Consider the following 26043-nt stretch of genomic DNA (forward strand, 5'->3'; position numbering starts at 1 on the left):
GTTTCTAAGTGCAATGTTTGCTGAGATATTTGAATTCAAAATTTAGAAGAAAGTTGGGATAGAAGAATTGTCCGTTAGTTTATGCTGTTCTTTCCCAACTTTCATCCGATTTTTCAATTCAAATATATCAGTGAATATTGCACTTAGAAACGAGAATTGTTTTTGTTGGATTCAGAAAAGACAGGGCAACAACTTTCTAATTGGGATCTTTAGGACGAAGTTTTCATATGAAAATGTAGCCTTTTTATTTTGTGACGCACTGTACTTTCCACTCTCAAAACTGGTAAACGATGATTCTTAAACACATTTTGAGTACATTTTAAATTGGATCCATTTCTCTACGACGAACGCTTAATGAGATAATATAAAGGCCGAGTTAAGACTTCCAGTACATCCTGTATATTGTTGTATTAGCTGGAATCAATAAGGGAAAAACAATTCATTGAACCTTTTGCACAAATTTTGAAAAATGTTAGTCTTTTTTTTATAGTTTTGTTTTGAATTTATTTAAAAGAAAAAAAAGAAGTCAAAATTAAATATCAACAGTAGCCGAAAAGGGGAATTAAATAATAAGCAAAGGGTTTGTAAAATTTTATTAATAGATTAATTAAGAGAATTAATATAACTGATTAGGAAAAAAATAACGAATAGAAAATTAGATATCCAAAAGGTAGGTGCGTGAAGGCAAGTTGTATTGCACTGGGGGTGCGTTGATGGAAAAAAGGTAAGAACCACTGCCGTAATCGATTCGAAGGCATTTGTCATTATTTACATATTAATATGGTATCTACGGATATCATTCGTGCACCTAAAACGATCTTAGCACTCATGGGGGAAAAAATGGTGAAACAATCTTTGTTTGCCACATTTGTTTTAAAAATTCATATTTACACATTTACAGTATAGTTCCTAGGGGCGTCGAAAAACTTTGTCAAAGGTGTCGCGATGAGCTGGAAATATTGATGTGTGTGCCTATTTAGGCTTTAAAGAGGTTAGCAACTGTTTTATGAATGCATAATACAGTCGACACTCGATATAACGACCCCTTCGTCCCGACGAAAACTGACGTTATATCGGGAGGGTCTTATACCGAAAGTTAACCATATATGATAGTTATGGGGCCATTCAAGTATTACGTAAGCAGATTTTCAGCCATTTTTGACCCCCCTCCCACCCCCTGTCAGCAAAACACTGACCCCCCCCCCCGTCAGCAAAATTTCGTCAGCAGCTTAGAATATTTCATACCTTCAAAAAGGCGTGGTTGATGACGTAAGCAATCTTCAAACCCCCCTCTCCCCCCCTTGTCATCAAAAGTCAGCAAATCCTAAACCCCCTCCCCCCTCGCTGAAGTAATACTTGAATGACCCCTATTCTGTGAAAACATTTATCACTTATCCTACCGGTCGTTGTAATGGAAAGGTTGCTATAACGTGGGGCGTTATAACGAGCGTTGATTGTATCTATTAAACTTGCTTGGGGAGCCGCAGATGATCCACGAAGCAAGCGAGCCGCGAGTGACTGAAGTTTGAGAACCACTACTCTAGGGATATGTATATATTTCAATTGGGCATGGATGTTGCTGTACAGAAATTTTAAATCGGCGGTAAAACCACCCGATTATAGTATATAAAAACGAATTTAATACGACGTAATGAATTAACTATCGGGAAAGAAAATTGAAAATATATGGGTATGATTTTCATTACCATAATAAAAATTTGAAAATGAAATAAAAATTCGACAATATACTTTGAAACAGAGATCCAAACGTCGACAAAATAAAATGCTCAACACTGACCGAATACGGAAAAACAATGTATATAATAAACTTTCTTCTGGTAGCAATGTTATTAGAGGAGCAACTATGTAGGCAAACGGACTGATAAAAACTGGATCAACGTTGTTTTCCTTGTGTTTATTTTTGATGGCATGCTTGCCTTGTTTTTTTGTTTTTTTTAGTTGGGATATTTAAAGGAATGTGGTTAGCAAAGACAACGTGTGCTCAGAAATTAATAGGTCATGTGCTCTGAGAATAGCAGCTGTTTGGGCAATTGGTTCATGGAAACTGTTCTGTTTCTATTAAAATCATACGTTTGTTTCTTTTAATTCTTATACTAGTAGCAATTACTCAGGAGTTAAATTCTGCATTGGGCAGGACATTTTTTATTAAAAAGTGCTTCAAAAATTTAGTTTAGTTTTTCTTAAGATTGCGTGAACATAACTAAATGCATTCGTCACAGACAAGAAATTTAAAAAAAAATTGATTCCTAATTATGGGAAAATTGTTTTTCACAATTTGTTTAATTTTTGGTGCATTTTATTATTTCTCGAAGAAAATGGGTAGAAGGCATGGCATCTTATTTTGTTTTTTTTAGACTACACACATTTTATTTTATTTATATTTTTTAAAAAAGGAAACTATATGAAATAATCCATTAATATATGATAGAGAATGAAAACTTCAGTTTTCATTATATGAAAATATTTAACTGAAAAATATAATTCAGCTCATTTTATTACGCAAAAATAATTATTTTTTTCTTTCACAGGATTGAGAAAAAAAATGGAGAATTTTAGACAACAATGATATCGGAAACATAATACGTATGATCAACGCATATTCATACGTTCGTGTTTGAAGTTTTGCCATAATGCGGGAGTAATAAAAAGAATATCCCTCAGGTTAAGAAACATCTGCACACACAATTTCTTTTGCTCTATTTCTCAGTAAGAGCCTATGATTATAAAATTTCTTTAAAAGTAAAATATAGAAAGTTAAACGGAAGGATTGAAGTGTTTTGGACAAACTAAGAATGGTGTTATGAGGTCAACAGTCGCACATGGTTAACTACGCGGGAGTTGATGTCGTAGAAACGTATTGGTGAATATGTATATGAAGCGATAATGCACGCAAAATGATCAGAGCTTGCGGTCATATGCATATTAACAGATTGAAGATTCACAATACAATATTTAAGTCCCTTATAGACTTTATTATGCAGTCATAAGACTCTAGAGGTTGTTGTACCGTTATCTTTTCTCGAAATTGGATAAGAATTTCTAAAATAAGATATTTTATTTACGATATTTCTGTTTAGTCAAAAATGAAAAAAAAAATGATAGTTAAAAAACGACTTAAAATTGAGCTGAAAAAGTGTATGCCAATTTTTTTTTCTGATGTAAAAGCACTTTAATTATCGCTTCAAAACTTCATGACGAAATTCTCACTGAAACTACAGTAAACGAAATCTAAAATCAATATAAATCGATGACGTTTTTATACAACGAAATTTTTTATTGTTCCACCAGAAGCAGATGCTACAGTATGTTCTTTTGAATACTCAGTTATTCTAAAAAGGTAGAATACCATAAACGACATTAAACATTCAGACATTTAATATCAATATGGAATAACATCACATTAGCAATCGACTTGCTTTGCATTATTAGGTACGTCATGCACGCGGGTAGTACATATCATAAAGAAGATATGTGAATGAAGATATGTTTTGAAATGTAAAAGGATCACAGATTATATTATGGTTGCATGATTTCGTAGAGATAACATATGCACTGTTCTATAACTTTAAATATTTAATTTTAATTCCTTCTTATATAGTATAGGTAGGCATATGAGCTGAGTATTGTAAGTCTCTCGAGCTGATCAACTCAATATATTTTCAACTAAACTGTTGAAAGATAAGATCCATGTATAAGTACCGTATTTTTTTTTTAAATCCTGAGTATGAAATTATAAATGCTCTGATATGATATGGAAAAAAAACCAGTTACGATATGGATCGTATAGATTTTGATTAAATTCTTGCAAAAAATCATGATATCTTGCATCGGGGCGTCGGAAGTGTTTTATACCCGTGGGTGCTCGTCTTCCATGTAGATAATTTCAATTTCTGAATCAATTCTGTGGGTGCTCGGACCCGTTCTACAAACTTCCGTGGATTCTCGAGCACCCCCGGCAACATGGCCCCTCCCCACATCCTAGAGCAGGGCCTCTAGACTGGGATCTTTTGCGGACCCCGGATCAGACTTTTCACGGGCCCTTCTATGGTTAATTTATAGCATGAAAAAGCAAAAAATGATGAGAATTGTCCCGGCCCCAGGGCTAGAGTCCTGCCAGCCCCGCCCTTGTGGGGCCATGACCCCCGGCTCCGACGCCACTGTCTTGCATCGTTTTACATATTCATAATTGAAAATATTCTACTAAATAAAAAGAGAGAGCTGGCTCTTTACTCTATCTAGTATAGTCCAATGATATTTACTCATTTCGGACTTTTTTGTACTTGAAACTTTAACTTATAAAATTAACCCTTTTTTTGTTATGTTGAGAAATGAAGCTTGAGAAAATAATTACCGTGTATAGTATGCGTGTGATGAAGAACAAAAAAAAAAATTCTACATTTTCTTGGGTTTCTTTACAATTTTGTCATTACATCAATACCGTTTTTAAACGAATGTAGGTGAGAATTCAAGAGATAGTTCTTCGTAGTTTTGATCTCTAACACGAAGTGCACACACTAACATGCAATGATTCATGTAATGGTTTATGAATTAATCAGACATTTAAACGAAGAGAGGAAATTTGGAATGTGTAAAATCTACAAGAGATAATAAATTTTTTCCACTTTAAAGCATTATAACAGAAATTATTTGTGAACATAAGGTCATTCCCGTTTGTTTATAAAATAGTCACCTCCGGAACTGATTGATCATTACTATGATGATGAGTTTAACCGATTGTTACGCTGAGCAAACATCCTCTTGCGAAAAAATCTCACACAGGCGTTCAATATTGTGTATAACCTGACATCACAAAAAACACGATTACAAAAAGAGAAACATCAGTTATATCTGCAGAAATTTTCACACATCATATTTTTGATTCTTGCTTTTGGCTTCTCTGCTCGATTTGTTCTTGAATTCTTTTCTGTAAGAAATGCTTTACTTTTTTCTTGTGCTGCATATGCTGTCGTAGCCTTCTAGGTGTTTGCCCTTCACGAACTGGCTAAATTGCAAATAAAAATAACAGTCAACGTACAGGCAAATCATATAAACGTAATTTGAGGAATCAGCATGTTATAATCAAAAAATTCCCTGACATTTCAAATTCTCGACACCAATGAGAATTTCAAATATCTCGCAGCACCCCTGCTAGTTTAGTGGCACTTAAATTGCCGTGACACATTGATTGGTAATCACGGCCCTATCACGTACTATGTTCAATACAATTTTATCCCCAAAACATCCCGCAGTAATCCCGATTATTACCATTAATTAATACTGTATATATGAATAATTTGAAATTTTTTTCATCTTACATTGGATTAATCAATAACTAGTACCGTGCTGCATTCTTTGTTTATAAAAAAATTCACTGTTAACATCATTTTCATCTTTCAAAAAAATTTACGGAAGAAGTACTAAAGTAAACTCTTCAATAATAATGTGATCACTGCTGAATTAATAAAATTTAAATTTCAATGAAGAATATATTTGTGAAACTGGACCACTCTTTCTAGTATATCTATCGAAATCTTCGAAATTATTAGTAATAAAATTCTAATCTGTATAAAAATAATAATCTAATTCAAACAATGCATATGTATAATAAAAAAAAACTGGGGCATATTCGTGTGCCACTCCTTTGATTTACCACGACATTGACCGCTCTTCTTCTCCAGTTCAATGCCTCTTACTTCACACATTTTTCCTTTATCATTCGTTCAAGTGTAATAAAGACAGGTCCCCTCGTTGTGGCTAAAACAATAACGTTTTCTCAGGTCTTTGTAGGTACATTTCTCTTAGCTTTAAAAAGTCAATTTCTGGGTTCTGTTTAAAAAAAAATTGCGTTGCGTTTTTTTATAGTTGATTTTATAAATAACCAACCATTTTTTTCAATTTGCCTTCTTTAGGGGAATTATAGAAAACTATGGAAATGAAATTGCAAAGCATTTATAGTAATTCTTACTGGCTGAAGTTTTTTCAGTTGGATCATCTTTTTACGGGATTTCCGATCCGTCCCATCGTTTGATGCATCCATTTTATCCTTGTCATCATCAGATCCGACCATGGAATTAATTTTCTTCACCACTGTCGATTTATTGCTACGATTTCCTATAAAGTATAAAAATGATAGAGGCTATATTCATCAACAGCAACGTTAGAAACCATATTTACAAGTCTGACTTGCACACAGGTGGCAAAAACTGAATGTATGCTATAACGGACAGAAAGAAAAAATATGTTAACAATAAAATTAATAATTTGAGTAATTAAAGATACACAATGATTGGAGCATAATGATTTCTAACATATAAAAGAGAAATGCGTCAGCATTTGCACATACTTTATACAATATTTAATCACTAGGGCCAGTGTGTTTGTGTTTGTGCTATGTGTTTTTCAATCTGCGGCCAGCGGATCCCCGGGAGTCCATGAGTACTTTGTAAGGGGTCCGCGGGATCATTTTCATTTACTCCACTGCATAAATAACACATTTAGTGCTGTAAAATTTGTATTTATCGCTTCTATTTTTGTGATATGTAAATTATAAAAAATAAATAAATACATTTTGGATTTTATAGGGGGGGGGGGAACACGGTGAAATTGGCTTTCGTTACAGGGGGCTCTGCGACATCAAAAAGGCGGGGAAACCCTTCATTAGGTCTACTTGGAATTCAGGAATATAGCAAAAAAACGAAAAAACGAAAAAGAAGCCAGTGCGCCTGAAAGAAATGTGTTGATATGGTATTTGATGCTTATACAAGAGTAATAATTACATGTAATGACATATTTTCCGTTGGAGTTATTTCCGTTTCATTCACCACGATGTGTTAAAAATAGAATATGATATGCACTCCATGAGAAATTGAGAAGCTACCCATCCTAAAACGGAAACCATAATTATCATGGACAGTAATATTTTCTTTCCTATGTGCTTTTACAAATACAGGGTGCAAAGTGAAGTCCTTATAATTACGTCACCCTTGAACAGGTAAACATAGAAACATACTTCCCATTAGAAAAAGCATTCAAAGAACTTATAGATCTTAGATGTGTCATTTATTTTCCAAGAGACTGTATATGTATTAGATACAATTTTTTTTAACATATCCTTCTTTCCTATACATCTTATATCTAGAAAAGTAGGGTGATTTTAGCGGTTTTGGTGCACAATAGGACTGCGCATTTGCTGCGCATCAAACAATAGGGCTCCCCACTTGCTGCGCATCAAACAATAGGGCTCCCCACTTGCTGCGCATCAAACAAATGGGTGCTTCGCACTTGTTGAGGCTCGCTAGATGGCGCTTCCTATGACGTCATTCCTAAATTATCGTTCTTGCCTATGACGTCATTCCCAAATTATCGTTTTTCAGGGGGGTCATTCCTAAATTAAACTTTATTTCCCAAGTGATGATTTTTTTCAGGGAACATTCCTAAATTAAACTTTTGAATTCATTTTCTGACTTAGAAAAAATTTGCTCCTAAATTAAACTTTATTTCCTGACTTGTTTTTTTTTTGGAGGTATGCATTTTTCCATCCCAAGTGATGAGATTATTTCAAAGAGGGGTCATTCCTAAATTAATCTTTTCTTCCACAAATTATTGTTTTTTTACTGACTTAGTTATTTTTCTAATGATTTTTTTTTTTCATTCCTAAATTAAACTTTTGAATTCATTTTCTGACTTAGAAAAAATTTGCTCCTAAATTAAACTTTATTTTCTGACTTGGTTTTTTTTTTTTTTCTCAACACCCTGGGAAATTTAAAGTTCATTACCGTTCTTTCAACTCTTTCCCAAATTATCGTTTATTTTCTGACTTCCCAAGTGATGAGATTATTTCAAAGAGGGGTCATTCCTAAATTAAACTTTATTTTCTGACTTTGTTATTTTTTGGAGGGATGCATTTTCTAACTTAATTTTTTTCTATCCCAAGATTTTCCCATAACGTCACTTCGAAGATATCACCAAAGAGAAGGATCTTTCCCAAATTATCGTTTAATTTCAGACTTTTTTTTTTTTTTCTAACTTGGGGATCTTTCCTACATTAAACTTTATTTTCTGATGATTTTTTCATTCCTAAATTAAACTTTATTTTCTAAACTAAACAAAGATGAATCGTTTCATTAATTTTAAAATAAAATTTTTTTCAAGTCACAAATAAACTTTTGTATGTCCAAGCTGAAAAGTAAAAATAAACCAAAGGAGCAATAAAATACAAAGTCATTTTATATGATTTTCATTTATTTCAAATAAATTTCTTCTATCTTAGATTTCAAAACATCAAAATCAATCGCATTAAAACATTTTTCCGCTACATCGTAATTTTCCGCCAGAGTTTTAGCGACTTCGCGAAAGTCAATCAGGGTTAAAGCATGATCAAAATATTTATAAAACATTAAATTATCATTCAACTGCAGACATTCATGACCCAACTGATTAGCATATCCCATGGAACACCCATGGCAGTCAACAATTTTTTCGATGCTAGCAAAAAGTTTTTCACTCACCAATTTAGCCAAAATGTCGGTGATATCCATAGAACTCGTTCCTTTAGTTTGGTTTTCGCGCACACACACTTTCAGATAGTCCAAGCAGAGCGTTTTCTGCACGAGCTCACTGATCACGGTATGAAGTGGTTTATCATCCTCGCTCCAGAAGAGTGCCTCGATTGCCTGGAAAGTCATTTTGAGGGGGTTTTCGGAGCACTTGAAAATTTTGTTGTCCCCGCGATGTAGAGTTTGAATTAGCACATCATCACCGCTGTAGTCCACGATCAGGTTCTCCGACACTAGGAAAGTTCTATCAACGCGTTGCAGCATAGTACGACGAGAGAATTCGGTTCTCAAACATTCCCACACGTACGGCGAAAGAGTCACTCCATTTTTAGCTGGGTGCATGAGTCCATCGCGTTCGAAAAATTCTCGAATATGTACGCGCACTTCACCACTGAAGATCACGACGCTGACGAAAAAGTTCTCCTTCACGTGAAAGATGTTGGGAGGCGGCGCTTCCTTATTGAATCCACTGCTGCGAGATCTCTTAGCCGATGGTGGTTGAGTGTTCGGTGATGGGCGCTTGTTACTCGAAACCATTTTCCGGAACGTCAGGCTGAGTCGGACGTCTTTTACTTTTGGGTCTTTAGGTATCGCGTGACGCCACAGCTGGTTGGTTGGAGGTAGCATCGTCAGCAGGCTGTTGTGTTCCAGGATTCGGTCCACGGATTGGTGCCCCCGTCGAGAGAACACGAGCTTTCTTTCAGCGCCCAGGGAGAGGCAAGCGATGGGGTAATCTTTGACGAGCTGTGATTCGTCATCGGAATGCGGGGAGATGCTCTTGGTTCCATCAGAGTATCGGTTGACGACAACAAAGTTGTAGTCATGGCCTGAGATGCTCTCGACCACGGCTTTCAAATCCAAGAGGAGAGGTGTCCACGGTTGGGCCTGGAGGGTCATTCCGGAAAAGGTGTAGTGTAGGCCAGCGTCACCATACCCAGCATGCTGTCTGGGCATCGGATAAGTCTTGTCGCCAAACTTGAAGACGCATTCCTCTGCTGGACGGTACACGATTTCAGATTCGAGCTGGTGTAGTATCGCAACGGAAGTATCCAGTACGTTCCGAGCGTATTCATAGCGGAGGCTTTCCATCTGTCTAAATGAAAACAACGCATACAGTCTCTCTCCGCAACTCTCAAGATGAAAAAAAAAAAAATTGCGAAATATATATTTTAACAGAAGTTTTTTTTTTTTTTTTAAGTTTTTTAAATTTTTATTATTATTATTATTTTACAAAATTAAATTTTTATGCATCTAACCATTCAGCGCATGCTACGACCTTGCTTCTTGCGCAATGCCCTTTTTGCAGAGGGTGAAACCCGCAAGAAGTCAAGGATTTTGGGAAGTTTAAGACTTTCACTGTCTCCAGGTTGAATCGTTGCTCTAGAAATTTTTTTTTTTGCCTGCAGTTCACATAAATGCAACTATATCTGTTATTAACAGTGATGAGATGAATTTTCATTAAATTATAATCGAAAAGCCCTTCCCCCCATCTAATATTAAGAAGATTTCTGCTAACCCAGAGCATTTGTGGGAAATCTTCTTCGGATAGCTCCTTGCTAGAGAATGGCGGCTTGTAGAGAGAGTGATATACTCTCCCTGTGCTTAAATCAAAGCAAGCCATTTCCTTAACAACATATATCCCACTTTTAAGCAAGAATCCCTCAAAATCTAACACGCAAGAAGCCATAGAAAAAAAAAATCTTACCAAGTTGCGGAGAGAGAAGTGTATCCAAGCGAGCGAGAGAACTAAGTTAAGGAATTGTGTCTGTCCCGCAGTTTATATACTGCAGTTGCAGTTGATAAGCATAAGTATAGGAATATACTGTGAATCTCAAAGTGCACCCAGTAGCATCACTATCTCATTCACGTGAATCACTAATACAATATATTCATGTGAGCATGCATCACTGATACAGTACCAATATCTAATGATACACTATCCAATGTTACATGAATCACTGATAATGATGTGAGTAGCATCACTATCTCATTCACGTGAATCACTGATACAATATATTCATGTGAGCATGCATCACTGATACAGTACCAATATCTAACGATACACTATCCAATGTTACATAAATCACTGATAATGATATTGACGTGAGTATGCATCACTCGCGTTGCTTCGATTATTCTGCACGCGACACTGATAACTATATGAGTACTGTCTGCCCGAGTAATGACGCATAGCACACGAGACTCGTTATCGCTTCCTAACCCTTTATCTCATTAAAAGTATCATCTTCTTTGCAGATCCTCTCACTTCGTTTTTGAGTTTTGTCCAGACAGCATCAAGTTTTTTAGCTTTCGCTTCGTACGTTCGCGCAATGGCTAGTTTTATCGATTTCGGTATAAGTAAAGAAGAATTAGTTAGATTGTTGGAAAATGACGATAATTTCGTCAATGAATGTCTCAACGAGGATTTAGTTAGTGATCGCGATATAAAATTAATGATTGAGGATGAGGAGAATTTCATCCAGCAATGCCTGAAGCGTCCTGCGCCAGTAGAAGCTGGACCAAGTGGATATGCTCCGTCAGAGAAGAAGAAGAAAGAGGTTAGTTGTTTTTTTAAATTATCGCGCGTTAAATTTTATTCCAAATTAATTTTCAGGAGTAAATTTTATTTCGAGTTGAATTTATTTCATGTAAGGTATTTAAACTCATTTATTTAATGGTAGAGCTGCGAAACATCTGGGAATTTCATTACAAGTTAAATTTTATTTCGAGTTAAATTTAATTTCAAATCAAATTTATTTATGTCGCGAGTTAAATTTTCATTCATCGAAAAAAAAATTATTCAGTTGTATTTCATGTCGCGAAACAATTTCTCAGGCGTAAATTTATTTCAAGTTAAATTTATTTCATGTAAGGTATTTAAACTTTATTTAATGGTAGAGCTGCGAAACATCTGGGAATTTCATTACAAGTTAAATTTTATTCCGAGTTAAATTTAATTTCAAATCAAATTTATTTATGTCGCGAGTTAAATTTTCATTCATCGAAAAAAAAATTATTCAGTTGTATTTCATGTCGCGAAACAATTTCTCAGGCGTAAATTTATTTCAAGTTAAATTTATTTCATGTAAGGTATTTAAACTTTATTTAATGGTAGAGCTGCGAAACATCTGGGAATTTCATGTCGCGAAACAATTTCAAAACGACACAAGAATTCAAATAGAAATTTTTTTATTCAATTGTACATCAGCAGACTCGTGAATCAATTTATACATTTGCGCACTGGTGAGATTAACGGCTTTCGTAGTGGGCGCATTTCCGCTAAAATAGCGTATATCGTAGGTTTTATTACAATACGTGAGAAAAATATTTCCTCCCAGCGGAAGAGAGGAATTACATCTTTCATAGTTCATTTGGGTTTTATATGTGAACGTAGCAATTGATGTGAATAATACAAACAGCAGGAGTATGATTATCGTATAAATTCTCTTGTGTCTTATCACTTGGCTCTCCAAGGACCAGCAGCTAGGTAGATCGAATGACGGAACATCAGCCTTGTTTTCTTCTGTAGCCATTTTTCAAAGCTCTAACCAATTATGTTTCAAGAATGGATTTTTTATATAATCTCTCGGAGCTCCGGTTTCTTCTAGCGCTTTCAGGAAAATCTCTTGACCCACCACGGGTGATTTTCTCCGACCGAGCACACTTGATATCAACTCACGAATGTCGCTTCCTTTGACGAGCCTGCTCTTATAAACGATCGAGCCGTTAGAATTAATCTTTAATATGTTCGGATGCTTATTTATATGTGTGATAATTTTTTCCGAGTGTCCCCTTTGCGATTTCGGGACAGAAATCAGAGCTATCGGTGATTCGTCAACTTTCTTCTCTTCTTGAATTGCCGGTGGATTATTCTCGGCTACGTTGATTCTCTTGTTCAGCAGATTCTGATAGAGTTTAATTTTTATAGCTTCGGGCTCCTTGCTTCGAAGTATTTTCAACATCTCGTTGTCCAACTCAGAAAGCTGCTCTTTTGTGGTGACGTGACGCGATAACAAATTTTCTGGGATCAAAGCGTATTTTCGAGCGTATTCCATTATTTCATGAACAAAGTTGCGAGGGTTTGTATAGCGGCAGGGATTAACTGGAACAAGAAACCTCCTTTCTGAATGAGCACGCGCTTTTTCTCGTACAGCGGCGTCTTTTTGCAGGCAAGTTTGCGAAGTGTATTTTTATGTCTTTTCAGTTTATTTTTCTGTTTCGGGGATAACGGAATGACACCCTTCAAAATATTGAGCGAGCACTCGCAGACCGTCTTTAACGCCGATTTCGGTAATTTCTTCAACAAGTCTTTGCGTTTATTCCTCGGACAGGCAGAGAGTAGACGGAGTACTTGTTGCTTCTCCAATGCCATACTTTAAAATAACGATGTTTTTATTCCAACCATGTGCTATATGCTATAGCCTTCTTCAGCGCGCAGTGCTTTATCATGTTTTCGTGGAGAAAACAGTTCGCGCTCACTTCTGGCAAGTCCACAATGTTGGGGCAGAGAATCGCATCTAGATTATAAACTTTTAACCCGTACTGCTGCAGTAGCATCCGACACTTGTCGTGGCCCTTAGTATACAATACGACTTTTGATAATCGCTGCAAATGCCGCTCCAGCATTTCAAAAGGTACATCACCAGCCGACCACGATATTTCGTGTATGTTGTTGGTGACGTAGAGGCACTGGTGTCTATCTCTAGGAGATAATTCCGAAAACTTTTTGGGCGGTTTATATACATAGTGAAAATTTTCTCTCGAATGCATGAAACACCATGCCAACTCCTTGATTATGAATGTTCTATCCGACAGCTGGAAACCCTCGACCTCTATCACAGCCGTCATGTTCGAAAATGGAAAGTTTCATTTCCTGGGTTTATAGATATATTGCGTCTGCCCCGGTAACACGTTAGTGCGCAGGCGCATTTCCTCCTCCGTCTCGGGTCGTAAATCAACCATTAAATACGAATACGGTTTTTTCGTGCTATCCTCGAACACCTCGTTGAAAAATTTGATTTTATTGGGAAACAGCTGACGTCCCAGGTGGGTCACCTGACTGACATCTCTTCTATTTTTGAATAGAAACATATATTGCGCGTTCAGAGAAACGTTTCTCATTTCCCGCCCCTGGTGAAACACGTTCTGCACTATGAAAATCACGGTCAATTTTCTGTGGTGACTGTACTTTGTGAAAAGGTTTGCTAATTTTTTCTCGCCCGATAGCTCGTTCATGAGGTCATCTAAAATCACCAAGCTGTCTTCTTCCACGCTTTCGAAATTGCTTCCCTCTCGAAATTCCACGTGGTCCTCCATGTCTTCGAACAAAGTCTGATATTCGCCGTAAAACCATATAACTCGTTTCGGACGAGGCTCTCGAAACATTTCGTTTCTGTGTTTTAATAGTTCTCTGAGAAAATATGTTTTTCCCGAACCGGTGGGTCCGGCAATGAGCACGGTGCTCGGATGTGTCAGCTTGAAAGGTTCCATAGTAAATGACAAATGAATGAATTTTTTTTCTCTTTTATTTAACAGAAAAATTTTTCTTTACAAAGCTTGCAACGCGCATATCGTTTTGCATATTAAAACGCGATACAATGTTATTCATACTTTCGCCGATACATCGAGAATAGATAAAAAAAATCACGTAGTGTCCGCACACGGTTGTCTTATCTGATTGCAGCATGACGTCATTGTAGTCGACGCGTGAGTAGCGGCGTAGAAATCTGTTTATGTCCCCCTTCTTGAAGTAAGTGGGTGGGTTCCCGTAAGAGTCAAAGAAATCAGCTCTCGCTTCGTTTTCGATGTAAATAGCCAACCAATGCGTTCCGGGTTCGTTCTCTCTGTCTGTATTCACAACCAGTGCAGCGGGATACTTGATCACGTTTTCGGGTAAGTTATCGCTCGCAAAAACACCTAGGAAAGCCTTTCGGGTGTGGGGGTGTGTCGAGAGGGCTCGCTCTATCTGTTTAGTGTTCATCCCGTAAAGTCACACAAGACGCTTCTGGACTTTGTTATTTCCACCAGCGATTCGAATTCGGCGAATATGATAACCGACACGGTCTTGATCAAGGCTGAGGAGAACTTGAGTTCCACTCGCAGATTGCCCTGCTTTTGTAGGTGCACGTGTCCGCAGTCGCTCATGTCGGGTATCAGGTTGAAGGCGAAGAGGCAGTAACCGCCGGTTTCGTATTCTACTCTGCTCACGTCGCATCCCTTATCTTCACCGGGTCTACCGGTGCCTACGAAGAGCGTGTTGTAGGCTCTGATGACGTGCTTGTTCCTAAAGTCGGGTTGAAGTGGTGTATGGGGTACTGGTCTTCCATCGATAGAAACACAGACAAAGTTGACGTTGTTGTGCTTGAAGTCGAAGGGGTTCAAATTGAACGTTCCGTTGAATGCTTCCGTGTCCACCATACCAATCACCAATCTCTTGGGCATGACCCCGAGAAATACGTTATCTTGAACGAAACTCATACTCCCCATGGATATCGAATAAACCTTGCATATCACGCGGTTAATGCAATATTTGGCTGTTGTTTTCTCGAGCGCCATGGCATGCGCTACAGCCACAGCCGGGTTCATTCTTACTTTACGCATAAAAATACTCGCTTGCTCGATCACCACGTCGCAACCCTCAGCAGCTGTGATCAGAAAGAACTCGGGTTTCGAGCGAACCAGTCTCATCTTCAAGTCCACCAGAGAGAGCATCAGCTTCGGTTGATAGAATATGTCGACGTGAGGTACGCCCATCATTTCGAAAGAGTTTTCCAAGAGTTTAGCTCTTTTCTTGGCCCCCTCGTTCTTGGTTAGGTCAGACATGTGACCTGCAGTGTCCTTGTAGTAGCCCTCGGCTGTCAGGGGTCCTTTCTTTGCATCCGATCCGTAGTTAAGCAGCGTTTCCAGGTAAGCTCGATACGGATAAGTGTGTGATGAGTTTGTGAGCGTTCTTCCATTCAACGTGACGTCAATCTGAGAGAAAAGGGTATGCAAGAAATTATTCGCCGTCGAGACCGCTTCGGCGGTTTCTGGTTTTGTCACCTTTACTCTGACATACAGCTGAGTGGCGGAAAGGTCTACGTATTCTTCCGCACTTCCGGCCACGTGAAATTCGATGGGGGCCCCCGAATCGCGCACTTGAGATATCGGATGGTACTGGACCCATTCGGCTGATTCTATAGAGGTTTCCGTGGGTGGCACCGTGAACAGATCGGCTTCGCTTTTCAAACATTCATGAGAATTTTCGTGGATTAAAGCCATCGCTGAATATATCGGATGTCGACAGCTTTCTAGCTCTCTTCTTACTGACGGTTTTCTTGACGAGTCTCTTCCTTTTATTCTTTCCTCCGAGCATGGATTTGATTTTATTGGCCCCCTTATCCGTGAGAGACCTTCCGGCTTCCTTGGCACGATCGCGAGCTGCGATCTTTGCGTCTTTTCCTTGAACGATGTCGTTGGCGAAATCCACACCAGAGCGCAACAGTTGAGAACCGACTGCCTTGGCACCGCGTTTCAACAGGGGCACGGCCGATCTGAAGAGAGAGCTGAATATAGATCCGAGGCCATAACCTCTTTGCAGAGCGCTACCCTGATAATATCCGAGTCCGTTTCCAGCCTGAGCGAGATAATAATCGTTGATGCTGTGGGCACAGCTCCGGTACGGTTTATAATGCATGTCGCAGTCTAAAGTGTAGTTTCACTATCACCTTTCCACGTTGAAATGTGAAAAACTTGCCCATGTGCGTCCTTAAATACATGTGAACGATGTCGAAACTCTTTCTGGCCAGCGGCACGTAATGGGCGCGTTCGAAAGACACGCTGACGATATCCCCGTCCTGACCGCTAGTTTTCACGATTCTCAGTAGCGGGGCGTAGGTGTTACCCACGACCTGAGGTTCGACCAGGTTGCAGTACACGTACAAGAGATGAAAGTCTAATTTAGGATCGGCTGTGAAAGGACCCTCGACTATGGTCGGACCCTCTATCAGGCCGGGTTCGAAACCCAGGTTTTCGGCTATACCGTGTCTGAGACTGAGCTTGGTGTCTTTCTTGAGGTTCACCTTAACTTTTTTCGTGATTTTATTGTACGTCACACCAATCTTGTCTTGAAAATTTTGAGTGGATATGGCTTTGATCAGTTCGGGGGTCGTCTCGTAGAAACCCGGGGCTATGCGACCGGTCTTCATTATCTTGTTTCCGACATCGAATTCGAAAGTGTTTGTCTCTTGAGTGATGTTGTGGAATGAATGGGGATAAATTATCTCCGACAGTGCGACTTCCATCTCGGATTCGAATTCCAGGGTGTTTGGAAGTTTAACCACGAAACTCGAGAGCGTGTTGTCGGGAAAAAAGTCTCTGGAAGCATCGCTGGGTAGAGTGAGATAGAAAGAAGCCATCTCTGAAATGACAGATGCGCGCACTGTTTCCGGGTTTTTATAGGACCACCCACGCGTTGAATTTTTTCGGATACCCCCGAAATTTCACGAGGTATTGAATAATTCCTTTTCTTCTCCTCTTCTTTAAAACTTTTTCAATCGGAAATTTTTCTCCCATCTTTACACCTACCATCTCTTCAGCGTAGAATGTGCCCTTGATTTCTTCCCCCATCAGGTCCTCGAGCTTGTAAACGGGAATTTCCCTTTTCACGCACTCGGTCACCACGAATATCTCTTCGGTGAAATTAGAATCGTACCCCCTCTCGAAGGTGTGTTTTGATCTTGTGATGCGCACGTGATCACCCACTTTAAACTTGCAATCTTGTTTCTTGGGTGTATCCCCATAGAGATTGTTCCACACCTCCGGCTCGTTTCCGGGGTTCACGTCCACGGGCCTCATTTTTATAGACCTGTGATACCTGTGATTGTAACTCCACACGAGGTCTTCGATCATGTCGATGTAGCGATACGTGTTCTTGGCAGTGAAGTACTTGTACATCCAGTTTCTGAGAGACCTGTTCCATCTTTCCACCACGCTGGCCTTTATCTGTTCGTTCTCCGTAGTGAAAAACTTTACACCTTGACGCTTGAGGTAGCGCTGGACTGGTGACGCTATAAATTCGCGCCCCTTATCGCTCTGTAGCGCCACTGGTTGACGTTGTTGAAAGATGCTTTCTAAAGCTTTGGCCACGCTGTCACCGGTTTTCCTTTTGAGAGGCACGACGAAACCGTACTTGGAAAAGACGTCGATGCACGTGAGAAGATAGTTGTAGCCCTCGTTGTGAGGTGCCAGATTACGCATGTCCACCAAATCGACTTGAAATTGACTGTTTAGACCAGCCACTATTGTTTTGTTGCGGGGAAATACTTTTTTAATTGGTTTGTGCAACGTGTACGCTCTCTCGCCAGCCAACCAATCACTAATTTCTTTTTTAGGTTTATTTAACACGCGTTTGAGGGCGGATACGCCACCGAAACTAGCGGGAAGACGTGGGTTTCTATACCTCTCCTCCATTTCTTCATGTGTTAGACTTACGTGTGTTACGTTACCTTTTTATTTGTTTTTCAGGAGCGTCATCTATGCGAGACGTGTGGTAAGGAGTTTTCCTTGCGTAGGAATCTGAATCAGCACAGGCTAACGCATGGCGAGCGTCGCCACAAGTGTTTGGTGTGCGATGCAGCGTTTCACCGCAAGAGCGATTTGATGCGCCACCAGCGTGCCATGGGGCATGGTGCGCCACCCCAGCATGGTGTGCCCCCACAGTGGGCACAAGGAGCACCACCACAGAGGCCATCACCGAGCCATCACCGAGCAGGACCACCCCAGCATGATGCGTCCCCACAGTGGGCGCAAGGAGGAGCACCACCACAGCGGCCATCACCGAGCCATGGGGCACAGCAGCAGCTTGGAGCACCCCAAGGAGGAGCACAGCTAGGAGGAGGAGGGCAAGTCAGGCGCGCACTCGACATGTTGTCGACGCACGAATTGATCCCCACCCCAGACACCGAAATGGATATGACCACCTTCCTCGACAGCGTCAGAGAGGAGTTGACGCGGCTGTTGAGGGAGGATATGGCCACACATCGGTCATTGAAATGGAACATCGTCGCGACTGCTGTATTTTCCAGGAAAGGAAGTGACGGTGAGGACGAGTTCTGCAACGGGTATCTTCGGAGTAAGATGCTCACCACACTAACCGTTGACCAAATTGACGAGTACCTTCAAATAGCGTTCAATAAGGTTAAACAGGCTACAGAGGATTTTGAAGGCAGCGGAAGTGGTTGGGTGCTCGAGCGCGTGCTCTCGCTCGAGCTCAACACGGCGCAATACCAACCACTAGCGGCCGCCACTTATATTCCGCTGCCAAAGGGGGTAGCCAGCAGAAGAGCAGTGGTAAATGTAAAGAACGATGATGAGAAATGCTTTCTCTGGTGCGTACTGGCTGCCCTACACCCGGTGAAACAAAACCCCGAAAGGGTGTTCAACTATATTCAGTATGAGAATGAATTGAATACCAGTGAATTAGTATACCCGGTGACACTTAAACAAATCCCACGGTTCGAAGCTGCGAATTCAGTGCGCATTAACGTCTTTGGGTTGGAGGGAGGAGAGGTGTTTCCTCTCAGGATTAGTGAGGTGGTGTCTGGTACACCAATCAACCTCTTGTTCATCAGCAACGAGACAACGTCGCACTACTGCCTCATCCAAAACATGTCTCGTTTGCTTTCCTACACGACCAAGTATGAAGGTGCATCCCACTTTTGCAATTATTGCTTGCAACGCTTCTCCTCCCTCGAGCAGCTGAATGCGCACGAACCACTTTGCCAGACACACGGTCTGCAACGAGTGACGTATCCCGGTGTAGACGACAACGTGATGTTCTTCAAGAACAACCATTACCAGCTGCACGTTCCATACGTCATATATGCGGACTTTGAGGCGATCTTGGAGAAGGTGGACAGCTGTAAGCCGAACCCGTCTCTCTCTAGCACAACCCAGAAGAGCCTTCACCGCCCCTGTGGATTCGCGTATACGGTCGTGGGGCCCGATGGTGTATACGTGAAAGAGCCCACAGTGTACAGGGGTGAAGATTGCGTGGACGTCTTCTTCCGGTGTCTCGTCGAAGAAGAACGAGTGGTTATGGGCAAGCTCGACAACCCGGTGCCTCTGCAGATGACAGCTGAAGATGAAGAGAGATTCGGGAATGCGACCACTTGTATGGTGTGCGACCGCCCACTCGGTGACGACAGGGTTCGTGACCACTGTCACATCACCGGTGGTTTTAGAGCGGCGCTGCATCAGAAGTGCAATCTCCAGCTCAGGTTAAGACGTCACATCCCGGTTATATTTCACAATTTACAAAACTACGACGCTCATTTCCTGATGCAAGGACTTTCCCGGTACCCCGATCGCAGGATCCAGGTGATCGGGAGGAATATGGAGAAATTTATCTCCTTTTCTCTCGGTCGCCTGCGATTCCTGGATTCCAACCAGTTCTTGGCGGCGTCGTTGGATTCGCTCGTGCAAGCGATGAACCCCGGTGACTTCAACAACATGAAGAAATGTTTTGGAGCTACGAGTCATCTTCTTCAACGTAAAGGATGTTATCCGTACGAGTACGTTGACTCGTTTGAGAAGTTCGAAGATCCGGTGCTGCCCCCACGAGAGGCCTTTTACACCTCTCTGGGGGATCAACATATAACCAGTGACGAGTATACATATGCGCATACCGTTTGGAGAGAATTCCGGTGTTCCAACCTCGGTGATTACCACAACCTCTACGTGAAGACTGACGTGCTGCTTCTCGGGGATGTGTTCGAGAGTTTTAGAAAACTCTGCGAAGAAAACTACAAGATCGACCCGGTGCATACGTTCACATCCCCGGGATTGGCCTGGAACGCATGTCTGCGAATGACCGGTGTCAAGCTCGAATTGATAACAGATCCGGACATGCATCTCTTCATGGAGAAAGGTATCCGAGGTGGGGTCTCAGTGATCTCCAAGCGGTATGCGCGAGCCAACAACCCGTTAATACCCGGTTATAACCCCAGTGAACCTACATCATATATCATGTACTATGATGTGAACAACTTATACGGAAAGTGTATGATGGAGCCCCTCCCGGTGAGAGACTTTAGATGGTTGTCCCCCAGTGAACTCGAGAGCATCGATTTTCTCAACATCGATGACAACGCCGTCAAGGGGTATATTTTAGAAGTGGACATGGAATACCCGGTGAAGTTGCACGACGAGCACAATTGTTTCCCCTTGGCGGCAGAAAACATTGAAATTACTGGTGACATGCTCTCTCCATTCATCAGAAGACCCGGTGATAAACCATCCAAAAAGCTCTCACCAAATCTGATGAACAAAACTTCCTACGTCATCCATTACCGGTGCCTGAAGTTATACACGTCGCTGGGGATGAAGCTGACGGGTGTTCGGCGTGCAGTCGAATTCACACAAGAGCCTTGGATACGCCCGTACATAGCGTTCAACACCGAAAAGAGGAAAAATGCCCGGTGCGAATTCGAAAAGGACTTCTATAAGCTCCTCAATAACGCTGTGTACGGGAAATCGCTAGAAAATTTGAGGAAGCACGTCGACATCCGTCTCGCCAACAATCAGAAGAGCTTGAGGAAGCTAATATCATCCCCGGCATTCGAATGCTTCAGGATAATCACCGGTGAGTTAGCCGTCATCAAGATGTTGAAGACGAAAATCCATCTGGACAGGCCCATATATACCGGTGTCACGATTTTGGACCTGTCCAAACACTTGATGGCGGACTTCCATTATAATTTTATGAAGAAAAAGTACGGACCCGGTGTGGAAGTTTTGTTCACAGACACAGATTCATTCCTCTACGAGATAAAAACCGGTGACATTTACAAAGACATGAGGGAGGAGCTACACAGGTTCGACACGTCAAACTATCCCGGTGATCATCCTCTGTTTAGCCTGCACAACAAAAAAGTGGTGGGCGTCATGAAGGACGAGAACGGCGGCGAACCCGTTGTGGAATTCGTCGGATTAAGATCAAAAATGTACAGCATGATTACAGCAGTCGCGGAGAAGAAGACCGCCAAAGGGGTCGTTCGTGCGGTCGTCAAAAAGCATCTCAAACATCAAGACTACCTGACTTGCCTCCGCAACAACTCCTCGATCAAAAACACCATGCTAAAAATCTCCTCCAGTAACCACAAACTTCAAACGGTCGCCCTCCGCAAAACGTCGCTGTGCCCTCGCGACGATAAACGCTATATTCTCGGTGATGGCATTAAAACATATGCGTATGGCCACTATGCCATTCGATGAACAGTGCTACATGGACACTGATGTACATATTTTTTCCCATTTATTTTAACATATTTTTCCATTTATTTTGTATATATTTTTTTCCATTTATTTTGTATATATTTTTTTCCATTTATTTTGTATATATATTTTTTCCATTTATTCTTGTATATATATTTTTTCTCATTTATTTTGTGTATCATTAAAATTTAATTTTCTTTATCATCAATGCTTCTGTCATTAATTGAGTTACGTGTGATTTTTTTTTTTTCAGCTTGAGTATGATGAAAAGTCAATAACATTTCTTTTTGAGGGAATTTTATTTTACAGCTTGATATGTGAAAAAAAAAGTTTAATTTAGGAATGAAAAAAAAAAATCATTAGAAAAATAACTAAGTCAGTAAAAAAACAATAATTTGTGGAAGAAAAGATTAATTTAGGAATGACCCCTCTTTGAAATAATCTCATCACTTGGGATGGAAAAAAAAAATTTAGGAGCATCCCTCCAAAAAAAAAAAAACAAGTCAGGAAATAAAGTTTAATTTAGGAGCAAATTTTTTCTAAGTCAGAAAATGAATTCAAAAGTTTAATTTAGGAATGTTCCCTGAAAAAAATCATCACTTGGGAAATAAAGTTTAATTTAGGAATGACCCCCCTGAAAAACGATAATTTGGGAATGACGTCATAGGCAAGAACGATAATTTAGGAATGACGTCATAGGAAGCGCCATCTAGCGAGCCTCAACAAGTGCGAAGCACCCATTTGTTTGATGCGCAGCAAGTGGGGAGCCCTATTGTTTGATGCGCAGCAAGTGGGGAGCCCTATTGTTTGATGCGCAGCAAATGCGCAGTCCTATTGTGCACCAAAACCGCTAAAATCACCCTACTTAGAAACTTTTTTTCCTGCATTTAATGAGTCAAACAAACAATATCCATGTTTGTAAGTGAAATATACGTCGAGATATCACACATTTAAACATTTAGCATGGTGTAGGAGAAATCTCAAATAGCAGCCCTATTATTATTTTCAATATAATTTTATCCACGATATTTCATGATTACCCATGGAAGGCAATCTCACGATAATGTAGGGGTCTGCGCATCACCTCCTAGAGATAGAAGGCCTCTGCAGTGTTTGCCATAAACGTCATTCAGACTACCTAGCAAGTTTGAAACACAGCATCGTATTTCGTTTCTTCTTATTTTGGCGTCGAATCTTCCTGATTGCCTCACAAAAGCTGCGTAGTGATTGGATGTGGGGCATAGAAATCTCCAATTCTGAGCTCGAGATCATTTCTTTTCCTCACAACATTGATACTGGCACGAGCAGGGAATTTTTTTTCCCTGAATATTCTGAGGGAAAATAGACTACTTACTGACGTCACAGGCAGAGTGCGGAGGCCTTCTTTCTCTAGGAGGTGATGATCTGCGGCGAACTTTTAAGAATCATCAGTGTGATGATTCTTATATTTAATTCTTCTTATATTTAAATTCCATTTAATGTCTCTTTTTTAATATTTTATAAAATACTGTATGTACCTTTATTGAGTTTTCTTTGAATTTTGTTGATTTTTTTCTTTTCTCGAATTGGATCAAGAGTCGGAAAAGGCGAAAGCACTGCTTGTGAATGGATACTTTGAGATGTTACACCGATTTCTTCTGAAGGATGTTGAGCTACTATTCTTTTGTTCCGTTTTGTTGGCATTGGAGGTGGTGAGGAACAGTGTCCGTCACACGGTTGCATTTTAGTTGTCGACGTCGGAAGTTCCAGGCTATTGGATTTTTTTCTTATATCTTGGACATAATGACCAGGTTGTAGAACCTATCAAAACAGAATTCAAGTCTGTAAGGAAGAAATACACTACGTACACGCAAAACAATATTTTTTATCCATTTGTTCGGCGAAAATGCAGCACACTATCGGAGAAATTTCTCACCAAAATACTTTGGAGTATAGTTATTGTTTTAGAGCAACTGAATCATAAAAAGTTGGAAAAATAAATTCATAATTTTACATTGTAAATCCAACTTCAAAAATATTATTCATCGTTTTCAGCTTTTTATATATTTGATACTTCTCTATTTTAGCTAAAAAAAGAAGTAATCTAACCTTTTTCTCTTCACTTTCAGGTGTTGCAGAAGTTTTTTCCATGTATTCAGTGGTACCAACACCTAAAAATATGTATGTAGAAATTAAGGTTATAGTGAATTTCGAGTTTATTCAAGAACGAATTTAAAAAATTCTTCAGGTTGAACATCGTTTTGAGACGTTTGTGATAAGTATGTAGGCTAAGTGTAGCCGCCGTTCCGGTCTTTCACTTGATAGAAATATAATTTCAGAATAAAAATTATCACTATTAAGCTTTCGATATTTCCTTGGTTCAAATGCAAAATGACTGCTCAGTATATGACATCTAGAAACTGTCTTAAATTTTTCCAATGATGGAATCATGGTTCCCTTAGAATTGGAAGAAAAGGAAAAAAAAAAAAATCTATCATTGAAAACCATAAGTCGTAAAATATAATAATAACAAACTAACGATAAACATAAAAGTCTAGAATAAGCTTTCAACCTTATAAGAAAAATAAAAAGTTGCCACCTGTATAGAACTTCGATCTATATCATTTCCTGTAACTGACACATCCCAAACATCACTTGCTATTAGGACCAAATACATAAGGACCTGAACATAGGTGGAGATGGACTTGAAAGGTTGAGGGGGCACGATGATGAAGGATGGGGACATGATGATGATGATAATGATGTCAATTCGTATATATGCATATTCATTATATCGGTCGACTCCACCGTTGACGCTGAGCCCTCCCCCCCGTATCAAATGACTCAATAAAAACATTACCAGCTGCGATTCGAATCCTGGCCTGACGAACCAAAGGCTCGTCAAGCGTGGGAATTATATAATTACCACACAACTCTGAAGTCTGGCCCGAGATTTATTAACTCTGGGATCCAATCCTAAATGAACATCGTTATTTTCATCCAGCTGTTTGAGAACACAGCTATGGTGTATAAATCCCAGATGGAGCTCATGCCTACCAGAATGCTTGAAAATGCATGAAAAATAATTAAATTTGTATCGTTAATTAATGTACTGTGTTTCGTCAGCTTGAAGCTTGTTACAGAATGGATATATTTTCATGCAATCCAATGAATTCGGCTAGGTTGTATTATATTGTTTAGATGCATATACAATTTAGCCGTAAAGAGAGTCAAAATTCTTTTTCCGTTTTCTGAGGAGTAATCTCTTGTTGTCATAGAAATGATATGCAAAAATAAAATTATTAATATTCAACTACTACTATGTATATGACTAATTTTTTGAATAATATGAGAAAAATGGTTACACAATGGGACATTTTAAAATATTATATAAATTATTTAAATTTTTTACTCCTGAATGGAATCACGCACTTACCAAAACACAAGACTACGCAAATAATTATGAATTGAGGTCCTTCCATATTGGTTTGTATACCAAAGACGTCTTTAGCTTGAGAAACGCTCTTCTCCCGTGGAGAAAGAGGAGCAAGATGAAAGGATTTTTGGAGAATGCCTCAAAACAGATCGAATTCACCTCTCGGCCCGGGAAAATCTCCCGTCAGATGGACAGATGAACAGTAGGTGGAAGACACGCATGCTCAGTATGCTAGTTGCCCAGGATTTGGATGCAAGAAAAAAATAAAATAGTGTTCAATGCAAATGGTCCCATCTCTCTCTCGAAAACGTGAGAATCACAAGAGGCTCTATCGATGAATGCACTTGGTGAATAAACAGATATTTTCGATACATTTAAACATTTATTTGATTTTACTGCATGAAGTACAATCACAACACGAGTGAAAAGTTCAAGAAAAGTTGTTAAAACGAAACAATTATTGTTATTAATGATTGTCAGGGTTCGACTTTGGAATTAGGGAGCCATTGGCAAAAAATCTTCCCTCCCGACTAAGGTGAAAGATATTCGGTTATTCAGCGAAAATATATTGCTTGAATATGGACTCTCCTAAATCATGGAAGACCTGGGCAACCATGGAGAGATCATGCCCAGATGACAGTTGCACGTGAATGATAGCGCAAAACACTTGCTAAGATCGGAACACAAGATAAACACAATTAAGATATTGAACACAAGAAAATATTTTTGATATTAAAAATATTTACTTATGCATACAATACCATAAAAATAAAATCAAGAATCTGAAAAATAAAAATT

The 26043-nt window shown here is 39.6% G+C and overlaps 3 protein-coding genes across 3 annotated transcripts; 1 reads left to right on the forward strand and 2 right to left on the reverse strand.

The window, feature by feature from the left end:
* Positions 1-4283: 4283 nt before the first annotated feature.
* Positions 4284-25398, reverse strand: LOC149085260 (uncharacterized). The gene is made up of 5 exons (XM_089233171.1): positions 25246-25398; positions 23919-23980; positions 23348-23630; positions 5987-6132; positions 4284-5023 (listed from the first exon to the last, which is right to left on the reverse strand). The coding sequence occupies exons 1-5, from the start codon at positions 25289-25291 to the stop codon at positions 4889-4891; spliced, it is 672 nt and encodes a 223-aa protein (XP_089089297.1). The 5' UTR covers positions 25292-25398; the 3' UTR covers positions 4284-4888.
* LOC149085261 (uncharacterized) lies at positions 7570-10940 on the reverse strand. The gene is made up of 2 exons (XM_089233170.1): positions 10282-10940; positions 7570-9669 (listed from the first exon to the last, which is right to left on the reverse strand). The coding sequence occupies exon 2, from the start codon at positions 9663-9665 to the stop codon at positions 8262-8264; it is 1404 nt and encodes a 467-aa protein (XP_089089296.1). The 5' UTR covers positions 9666-9669; positions 10282-10940; the 3' UTR covers positions 7570-8261.
* Positions 10845-22034, forward strand: LOC149085262 (uncharacterized). The gene is made up of 2 exons (XM_089233169.1): positions 10845-11134; positions 18081-22034. Exons 1-2 carry the CDS (start codon positions 10907-10909, stop codon positions 21828-21830), a joined length of 3978 nt encoding a protein of 1325 aa, XP_089089295.1. The 5' UTR covers positions 10845-10906; the 3' UTR covers positions 21831-22034.
* Positions 25399-26043: the final 645 nt, after the last annotated feature.

This window comes from Pholcus phalangioides, unplaced genomic scaffold (genome assembly GCF_987345545.1).
Source record: "Pholcus phalangioides strain wild (caught in Gottingen) unplaced genomic scaffold, Ppha-v1.0 ptg000007l_1, whole genome shotgun sequence".
Lineage (NCBI taxonomy): Eukaryota > Metazoa > Arthropoda > Arachnida > Araneae > Pholcidae > Pholcus > Pholcus phalangioides.

Excerpts from the sequence above, each read along its gene's own strand:
- LOC149085261 (XM_089233170.1), bottom strand. The coding sequence starts at position 9,665 with ATGGAAAGCCTCCGCTATGAATACGCTCGGAACGTACTGGATACTTCC.
- LOC149085262 (XM_089233169.1), top strand. The coding sequence starts at position 10,907 with ATGGCTAGTTTTATCGATTTCGGTATAAGTAAAGAAGAATTAGTTAGA. Across the intron at positions 11,135-18,080 it reads CAGAGAAGAAGAAGAAAGAG|GAGCGTCATCTATGCGAGAC; the intron begins GTTAGTTGTTTT and ends TTTGTTTTTCAG.
- LOC149085260 (XM_089233171.1), bottom strand. The coding sequence starts at position 25,291 with ATGGAAGGACCTCAATTCATAATTATTTGCGTAGTCTTGTGTTTTG. Across the intron at positions 23,981-25,245 it reads TTGCGTAGTCTTGTGTTTTG|GTGTTGGTACCACTGAATAC; the intron begins GTAAGTGCGTGA and ends ACATATTTTTAG. Across the intron at positions 23,631-23,918 it reads CTGAAAGTGAAGAGAAAAAG|GTTCTACAACCTGGTCATTA; the intron begins GTTAGATTACTT and ends CTGTTTTGATAG.